General features: G+C 51.8%; 1 protein-coding gene across 7 annotated transcripts in view; it reads left to right on the top strand.

The window, feature by feature from the left end:
* The window catches only part of LOC135268142 (polyglutamylase complex subunit TTLL1), a 45,469-nt gene extending 37,962 nt beyond the window's left edge, over positions 1–7,507 (top strand). For all 7 annotated transcript variants that reach the window (XM_064368165.1, XM_064368164.1, XM_064368161.1 and 4 more), the window contains 2 exons: positions 783–946; positions 7,242–7,507. In XM_064368165.1, coding sequence (XP_064224235.1) covers positions 783–946; positions 7,242–7,371 — 294 coding nt within the window. In that variant the 3' untranslated portion in view covers positions 7,372–7,507. The remainder of the gene's footprint in view (positions 1–782; positions 947–7,241) is intronic.
* Positions 7,508–9,823: the final 2,316 nt, after the last annotated feature.

A 9,823-nucleotide genomic window follows, 5' to 3' on the forward strand; every position in this document is an offset into this window, starting at 1 on the left:
TCACCGCACCTGGCCCAAAAACGCTGCTTTATTGATATTACTCTCTTAGCAAAAAAGGGAGCCCATTCATTGCCTTTTACTTAAACCCACACTGCTGCTTGGGCAGGGTCATTTGGTTCACTGATTCTAACAAACCCATAGGGGGTTCTTGGTACTTAGGACAGAACCAGTCACACAGGTAGACACTGAAATTATGTTTGTGATCTATTCTGGCCCCAAAATGTTTGTTTGTGTGATCGCTGATTTGTAGATTCCAATTCTAATCCTACCTTTGAGTATTACTTATATTTCATTGAACAGCTAATAAAAGTGAATCACAAAGTGCTTCCTGTCCAAGATGCTCTGACGGTATTAGATAATCGCAATGTTAAATAACAACTTTTTTTTTTTTTTTTTTTTTTGAGACAGAGTCTCTCTGTTTGTTGCCCAGGCTGGAGTGCAGTGGCTCGATCTCTGCCTCCTGGGTTCAAGCAGTTCTTCTACCTCAGCCTCCCGAGTAGCTGGGACTACAGGAGCATGCTACCACACCCGGCTAATTTTTACATATATTGTTTAGTAGAGACGGGGTTTCACCATATTGGTTAGGCTGGTCTTGAACTCCTGACCTCACGATCTGCCCGCCTTGGCCTCCCAAAGTTCTGGGATTACAGGCGTGAGCCACTGCGTCCGGCACAACAACCTTACTGAAGTGTGCAGCAGCCAGCATCTCCTTTGCATTGTGCGTTTTCATTCCGAAAGAGAGAGAGAAGCAGGTGAGGAACGTGGGTCTTTTCCTCTCACAGGTGAACGCGTCCCCGTCTCTCACCTCCAGCACTGCCAACGATCGAATCCTCAAGTATAACCTGATTAATGACACCCTCAACATTGCTGTCCCCAACGGCGAAATTCCAGACTGCAAATGGAACAAGTCACCCCCAAAGGAAGTCCTTGGCAATTACGAGATTCTGTAAGTTTGTGAGTGACTGCGTGCTTGTCCTGTGTCTCTGAACGGCGTGTACCACAACCCAGCTTGGATTTCGGGGCATGTGTGGAACCCCCTTGTTTGAGCAGAGTGTTTCATTTATTAATAACATTATGGGATAGATTGTGTTGTAGCAGAAAGTCAGTTATTTTATTTTATTACTACTTTTTTTTTTTTGAGAGGGAGTCTTGCTCTGTCACCAAGGCTGGAGTGCAATGGTGTGATCTTGGCTCACTGCAACCTCCACCTCCCAGGTTCAAGCGATTCTCCGGCCTCAGCCTCTCAAGTAGCTGGGATTACAGGCACGTGCCACCACGCCTGGCTAATTTTTGTATTTTTAGTAGAGATGGGGTTTCACCTTGTTGGCCACGCTGGTCTTGAACTCCTGACCTCAAGTGATCCTCCCACCTCAACCTCTTAAAGTGCTGGGATCTACTGTGCCCGGCCCAGAAAAGCAGTTTGGGTGCTAAACTTGATCATTGTGTATTCTCCTGCTCATGACGTACGTGTGATGCACTGATCACATGCCAGGCCCCCTGTTAGCCGCCAGGATAGCTGCAGCAGGGTGGATGGAGCGCTTGTTTCTCACAGGTCACCTGGGCTTGTTCCCTAGCGTTGCCATGTAAAGCTGGGTGGTGACAGTGAGGAACTCAGTGCTACTGTTGGAGCCTCGGTTTGTCCACCTTTAAATGGGTATAATAAGATGTATCTTACAGAGTGGGAAGGAAATAGCTAACCTTCGAGGACTTACCATGCATCAGAAACCGTGCAGAGTGCTTTACATGCAGTATCAATTCCTTTCCCCAGGAACGTTTTGAAGTAAGAGTATTAGCTCCATTTCACAGATGTGGAAACAAAGGCTTAGAGCAGTTCCGTGGCATGCCTGTAGTGGCAAAAGTGGGAACAAAGTGGGAGCCCATCAGAAGTGTGGTGGCTGAACACAGTATGGTTCATTCATTCCGTGGTCTATTAGGTGGCCTTTAAAAAGACTGACCCAGAAGCAGGACGGTGGCCATGGAAGTTGGAATCCGCTAAGGAGTGTGTAACAACTCACCTGCTGAAAAAAAACTAAAGGACTGACCCAGAGCTACCCCATGGGGCCTGGGAGGTGGCCTGGGAGAAACTGTTGCAGAGAAGGGTATATAATGTAATCCTTGTAAAACATGGACCTCAGAGCCCCCTGTGTGTGCGTACGGTGACATGTGCAGTGGCTTATATGCGAATGCATGAGCAGGGAAACGTGGAAGGACACACGTCATGTTGTCAGCGTCGATTCCGCAGTCGAGTGGGTGTCGAGGGAGCCGGAGAATAGAGGGAAACAGACGGCAGTAAAAGGCGGAGGAGTAGGTGTGTTAGGATCACAGTTACACGCTTCTGTCAAAGCAAAAACGTGCATTTAATCTAAATTTTTAAAAAACAAAGGCAGAAATATTTAGTGACATTTACACACAGCAATGTTAGGCTTGCAGCTGGTAGGCACTGCTGGTGGGAGGATTTGAACACGGGCCCAGGACTCGAGAGCCCATGCTTAGCTACCTCCTGCCCCTGCTGCGGGTGATGTGTGGTGTGGATGGGCGTGTCACAGCTCGTCATCTGGGACAGGAGGAGCAGGTGGAAGGGGAGGTTAGGTGGAAGTATGCTGGGCTTGCCGGCAACCTCGGGACCTCTGCAGGGTGGTGGCTGTGAACCTCAGGGGCGACCGGTCAGTGCGTGTGGTTGGTGGGTCTCTCCATCCACGGTCAGCTGCCTGGGCTAGGTATAGAGAAGGCAGAGGGTTGGGAGGGACCAGAGTTGGGAGCTTGCAATGGCAAGAGAGAGGGCAGCAGGGACAGGGAGGAGGTGGGGGTGGGTGGCAGTCCCATGGGGCAGGTTGGAGTCGGGCACTAGGGAAGAGAGCTGGGAGGAGAAGGGGCAGTGGTCAGGGAGTAAGCGCTTGCCATGGAGACAATGCGAGGGGTGAAGAGGCTTGGGGACTCCTGGGGATGGACTGAGATGGAGTAGAGGACAGGGACACCAGTGGTCACAGAGTTGGGGTTTTCATCTGTTTGATCAGTGCCATCACCTGCAACCATGGACTAGGAGCCTGGGTCTCCAAGGGATGGGGGTGGTGACCAGGAGGACTGGAGGTGACTGCACGAGGTGGGGAGGTAACTGTGATGACCAGGCCTGGGAAGAGCTGGGGGTTTTAGGGAGGAGACCCCCCTCCAGCGGGGAGTATGGTGGGTGGGAGAGAAAGCAGTCCCCACCCCAGGGGCTTCAGGGGAAGCAGTGTCTTCCAGGAGACCCAGGAGCCCGTTAGAGGAGGAAGGAGAATGAAGGACAAGTGGAGGGCGTGGCGGGTGCGATGACAGGCAGAGGGTTCCAGAATCCACAGAGGGTGACTCTGGGGATGAGATCAGACTGGGGTTGGCAGCCTGGGAGGTGAAGGGTGATCTCAGGGCTGGGAACGGCAGCTGCGATGACGGCCTTGGGGGCTGGGTCCTGATGGCCCCTGTGGGAGGACCGAGGGGGTCTGTGAGGGTGCACAGGGGTGGGGACCATTCAGGGGAGACTTGTCAGTAGCATGAGGACCTTGGGGGGTTCTCTTCAGTCCAGCTGAGGATGGCGGGGAGGCTGCCTTGTTGGGAGCATGTGGGGCCTCTGCCCTATCCAGCCCTGGTCTCCTTGAGGGAGTGGGCCAGACTTGCCATCTCCAGGCTAAGAAGCAGAGGCCAAGCTGAGCCCAGTGGCTCACGCCTGTAATCCCAGCACTTTGGGAGGCTGAGGCAGGTGGATCACCTGAGGTCAGGAGTTCAAGACCAGCCTGGCCACCATGGTGAAACCCCATCTCTACTAAAAATACAAAAACTAATTGGGCATGGTAGCGCGTGCCTGTAATCCCAGCTACTTGTGAGACTGAGCGCAGGATAATGGCTTGAACCCAGGAGGTGGAGGTTGCAGTGAGCTGAGGCTATGCCACTGCACTGCAGCCTGGGCGACAGAGCAAAACTCCGCCTCAAAAATAAATAAATAAATAAAGCAGAGCCCAGAGCCTCATTGCTTTAAGTTGAAGACAACAAGGTGACCCCCTCCTGATCTAGCCGTCCTCTCCCGGCTCCTGAGGGGTAACGGAGGGCTCCTGTGTGTAGCTGATGGTCTCTACATGCTTCCGGCCAGGGCTCACTTCCCCTGGTCATTCAGATGATCAAAGAACCTGGGTCTGTGTTCGGGTGCGGCCACCTGCAGCAGCAGCAGTTGGTGCTGACTGGGAGGGCCCTGGCATCTGAGTGGCGCCACCCATCCATGTCCCTGCCAGGTGCTGTGCATCTCACTCGATGGCCACAGCAACCCCTCAGAGCCCAGCAGCAGCTAGCAAGGACACTGGCCGCATGAGGTGCCCCAGGCCATGCCGCTGGCCATGACCCACAAGGCTTGGCACTTTGCATCTGCTACCTCCAGGGCGCTGTTCTGAAGTTGCTGGCTGGACTTTTACAGCCTTTTAAAAAAGTACTGCTCTGAACCCTAACAGTGACTGGATTCTTTCTATCACAACCCAGAAGAAAAGCCTGCTAGGACAGGAACTTAGAAGAACCATCTTGGCTCTGACTCTCCTCTGCGTTGGCTCAGTAGGTGGCCAGACCGCCCCTGAGAACGGCGCCTCCTGGTGTCAGCTGCTTGCCAAATGCGCGGTTCTGTTTGTTTTGTTTTTTGAGCTGTACAGATCAGCACAAGTGCTCCGTGAAACTGGTCACCATATGTGGTCTTTTTCTCCATTCATTGAGTGATTCCTGTTCACCAGACCTTGAACAAGCTGCTAAGGCAGCCACGAACCAGGCAGGCAGGCAGTGGAGTGACTACATTTATGAATCCGGAGTTCCCAAGGGATGGAGACATCTGATCCGTGGAGAGGGGCCAGGGAGGCTTCCTGGAGGACGCCCACCCAGGCAGATTCCAGAGTGCCTGGGGTGTCCTGTCTGGCTTCCTGGTGTCTTAGGGACTGTGGCTGTGTCTCCTCCCTGAGAGCCAGGGAGGAGAGCAGGCCCCTGTGTCGTTGTCCTGACAGCCCCACCCTGGTGCACAGCCTGGATCCCTGTAGTGTCTGCTTCATAGACAGAAGTCAGAAAATGCAGCCAGGCGCTGTGGCTCATGCCTGTAATCCCAGCACTTTGGGAGACAGAGGCAGGCAGATCACCTGGGCTCAAGAGTTTGAGACCAGCCTGGGCAACATGGTGAAACTCCATCTCTACCAAAAATACAAAAACTTAGCCAGGCGTAGTGACATACATCTGTAATCCCAGCTACTTGGAAGGCTGAGGCATGAGAATCTCTTGAACCCAGGAGGCAGAGGTTGCAATGAGCTGAGATTGTGCTGCCACAGTCGTCTGGGTGACCATTTTGAAAAAAAGGAGTCAGGCAGGGCGCAGTGGCTCATGCCTGTAATCCCAGCACTTTGGGAGGCCAAGGCGGGTGGATAACCAGAGGCCAGGAGTTTGAGACCAGCCTGGCCAACATGGCAAAACCCCGTCTCTACTAGAAATACAAAAATTAGCGGAGCGTGATGGTGGACGCCTGTAATCCCAGCTACTCCGGAGGCTGAGGCAGGAGAATCGCTTCAACCCGGGAGTTAGAGGTTCCAGTGAGCCGAGATCAAGCCACTGCACTCCAGCCTGGGAAACAGAGCGAGACTCTGTCTCAAAAAAAAAAAAAAGAAAGAAAAAGAAGGGTCATAAAATGCTTTCTTCCCTCCTTGCCACCGGAAGCACAATGCAGAAAATACATTAACCTCAGCAGTTTCTAACACGCACTGCATTCAACCTGCAGACTCTGGTTTTGGTAATAAGCTTATCACAGAAATCCACCCTTTTCCAGAAGTCTGTAAGATTAGCACTCAGCATCTGGGTACCTTTTGTATTTGACATAAATACCTGCATACAGCTGAGGGTCCTAGTCAGGATGGCCAGCGCAGCACACTGATGACGCTTTAACCCGGGCAGAGATGCTTTCTGCACTCCTCAGCTCTGCAGGACAAAATGCTCCGAATTAGGAATCGCAAGTCCTAGGGCTTAATCCTACCTCTGCCACGGACCAGCTTTGGGACCTTAGGTCCTGAGCAAACCTCTGGAACCCCAGTTTCTCCCACAGGAAGCAAGTCCTGATGCTGCTGCCTGAGTTGGGAGGGTAATGTGAGTCACCGTGGAGTGGGCGGCCCCATTCCCCGAAGCCTGCTCCCTGCCACAGCCTGCAATAGGTGCAGGCAGCAATTACCCTGCTCTGGGACCCCGTCAGAGAAGCGCCCCGCCACTGTGGGAAGGACCCAGGACTCCCCCAGATGCTGTGACCACCCCATCTGGGGAGCTGCGGCTGCCATCCAGCTCTTCCAGACGCGAAAGTTCAGGCTGTTTACTGCACTGTTGTCTCCTTAGCGTGTGTGCCCTAAGGATGCATAAACTTTAATTGGGAAACAGGCAGTTAAAGAAAATAGGGACTGGGGGCAGTGGCTCACACCTGTAATCCCAGCACTTTGGGAGGCCGAGGCGGGCAGATCATTTGAGGTTAGGAGTTCGAGACCACCCTGGCCAACATGGTAACACCCCATCTCTACTAAAAATATAAAAATGTGCTAGGTGTGGTAGCGTGCGCCTGTAATCCCAGCTACTCAGGAGGGTGAGGCAGGAGACTCACTTGAACCCGGGAGGCGGAGGTTGTGGTGAGCCAGGATCACGCCATTATACTCCAGTCTGGGTGATAGAGCAAAACTTTTCAAAAAAAAAAAATGTGGAAGGGTGGCGTGGGTCACACTGGCAGAGTCTGTAGCTGAGTGCGCGCTGTGGGGCCTCTCTGCCCTGGCCTCCACTGGCAGGCGCTCACACCCGCTCCCATCTGGAATGGAGTTAATCCTCCCAGCCTGAGGGGCCTTGTGTGAAGCCCGGGCTCTCACCTCAATACCCTGGGCTGGCTCCGTGTCACCTCATTCATGTTGCCTTTGGGGCCGTTGCCAAATTTGACGTGGTGACCTGTTTAAGATGTCAGCTTCCAGGGAAGAGCAGGGTCCACAATAACAACTTACCAAGGCTGTACACGTAGGTACGGTGGCCCTGGGGAGTGTTTGCCGGCTGCAGAAGCCACCTGGCAGGCAGGTGGGCGGAAGCCAGGTGAGAGGTGGGCGGGAGCTGGCAGGAGCTGGGGGCCCCCTCAGGCTGCTTCTCTGGGTGATGTCGTATTTGCCACACAGCAACCTGGTGGCCCTGCCTGTTGCCTTCAAAAGAGAGCCTGCCGTGATCCTGGCTGTTTCTGTCTCCAGGTACGATGAAGAACTGGCCCAGGGTGACGGGGCCGACCGGGAGCTGAGAAATCGTCAGGGCCAGTCTCAGGGGCCCAGAGCAGCCCGATCCAGAGACTCGGGGAGAACCGTCCTCACCACCTGGAAGTGACTCGAACCCGGACCTTATCAAAACGACTCACTCCCCTGGGCCCCTGCTGAAGCCCTGTTTTGAAATTTTCCTTTTCTAGAGCTTTTTTCCTTTCCTAAGCCCTGTAAATAAATGAAGGCACTTCTTTGGAAGGTTATGGAGTCTGTTTCACTAGTGCTGAAGGAACCAATTCATGCAGATGTATAAAACTTGCTTTTTTTTTTTTTTTTTTTAATTTTTAACCTGAGCAGAATTACCATATAAAAAACTCACCCTTTTTTTTGGCAGAAAGTAACAGCTTCAGCGTGTAATTTAATGTGTCACAAGGTTTAAACATTTAAAAAACTAGGGGCCAGGTGCAGTTGGCTCACACCTTTAATCCCAGCACTTTGGGAGGCTGAGGCGGGTGGATCACAAGGTCAGGCGTTTGAGACCAGCCTAACCAACATAGTGAAACCACGTCTCTAGTAAAAATACAAAAACTTAGCCAGGCATGGTGGCGGGCGCCTATAATCCCAGCTACTCGGGAGGCTGAGGCAGGAGAATCGCTTGAACCTGGGAGGCAGAGGTTGCAGTGAGCTGAGATCCCAACACTGCACTCCAGCCCAGGTGACAGTGGGAGACTCCATCTAAAAAAAAAAAATTCAAAAAAACTTTAAATTAAAAACAAAACAAAATCTTAAAAAAAAAAAAATCTTATAGACTAGCCCTGCCATAAGAAAGGAATATATTTAACTGACAGATCTTTTAGTTCCCTTTCTTTTTACTTGACTGTGATTTTTCTTTTTTTTTTTTTTTGGACAGAATCTCACTCCGTTGCCCTGGCTGGAGTGCAGTGGCACAGTCTCGGCTCACTGCAACCTCCGCCTCCCTGGTTCCAGCAATTCTCCGGCCTCAGGCACCCAAGTAGCTGTGATTACAGGTGTGTGCCACCACACCTGGCTAATTGTTGTATATTTAGTAGAGACTAAATCCTCCTGCCTAAGCCTCCCAAAGTGTTGGGATTATAGGGTGAGCCACCAGGCTTGGCCTCAGAAAGACCTGTTTTTGTCACTTCAGTTTTGTGGATGAGTCTGTTGTAAATTGAAACAGAGGAGCGCAGACAGGTCCGGCTGTGTGGCTTTTATGATGTCAGCAGCTGGGTTTGCTGCAGGGGAGCACCGCGGGCAGCCAGGAAGTGTGGGAGGGGCCGTGGCTGCAGTACAGGCTGCGTGAGTGCGGTGTTCCCATCCCGTCTCCCCGTGGAGAACTCCTGACCTCAGGTGATCCTCCCGCTTTGGCCTCCCAAAGTGCTAGAATTACAGGCGTGAGCCACTGCACGCAGCCAAGAAGGGCCTTTTATTCATGGTAAAAGTTTGTATTAACACGTGTTTGCTGAAGCTTCACTGACTGTCTTGAGTTTACTTTTAAAGCTTGCTACCTGTTTTTGTTGTGATGTTAGTGACAGCAGTTCGTCCTCCCAAATGGCACCAAGGGTATGTCCTTCAGATAAAGGTCTTCCCTGACCCTTGCCCAAGGTCTCTCAGTACCCACACGTGGACACGTGTCAAGTGTACATGCCGTGTCGTGTTTGTGTATATGTGCACGTATATTTAATGTCTCACTGCCAATCAGGGAAGAAGAGGGCTTTTCAACACATGGGTAGAATAGAAAGTGAGAGAAACATAGTCCAAGTGGTACTTGGCAAGACTCCAAATAGGCTGCAACTGGGGGACTTCTCAGCTGTTCCTTCTTCATGAGCTGATTGGTATGTGTGTTGTGTGTGTGCCCTGCTGTTTAGGTGGGGGGTTTTTTTGTTGTTTTTTTTAGATAAAGTCTCACTCTGTCACCCAGGCTGGAGTGCAGTGGTGCGATCTCAGCTCACTGCAACCTCTGCCTCCCAGGTTCAAGTGATTCTCCTGCCTGAGCCTCCTGAGTAGCTGGAATTACAGATGTGCGTCATCATGCCTGGCTAATTTTTGTATTTTCAGTAGTGACAGGGTTTCACCATGTTGGCTAGGCTGGTCTCCAACTCTCAACCTTAGGTGATCTGCCTGCCTTGGCCTCCCAAACTGCTGGATTACAGGCGTGAGCCACCGTGTCCAAACGTGGTGTTTAGTTTTAATGTGTTTGCTGTTGTTGGCGGGTGTAGGATGGAGCCCCTGAGTCAGACCTGGCCTTTCAGCCTGGCTCTTATTTATTCACTGTTTCCCAAGCTTGTCCTCCCAAGCTTGTACCCAGTCTCGTTGCACCTTTGTTTCCCACTGTTGTAAAATGGGGAGTTTTTCAGAGGATGTATGAGAAAAAAAAAAAGAAAAAGAAAAGGGAGTTATGTAGCCAGGCGTGTTGGCTCATGCCTGTAATCCCAGCACTCTGGGAGGCCGAGGCGACGGATCACCTGAAGTAAGGAGTTCAAAACCACCCTGGCCAACACAGTGAAACCCCATCTCTCTAAAAATACAAAAAATTAGCCAGGTATGGCAGTGGGTGCCTG

This window comes from Aotus nancymaae, unplaced genomic scaffold, assembly GCF_030222135.1.
Source record: "Aotus nancymaae isolate 86718 unplaced genomic scaffold, 86718_ANA_hifiasm-v0.15.2.pri h1tg000076l, whole genome shotgun sequence".
NCBI classification, from domain to species: Eukaryota; Metazoa; Chordata; class Mammalia; order Primates; family Aotidae; genus Aotus; species Aotus nancymaae.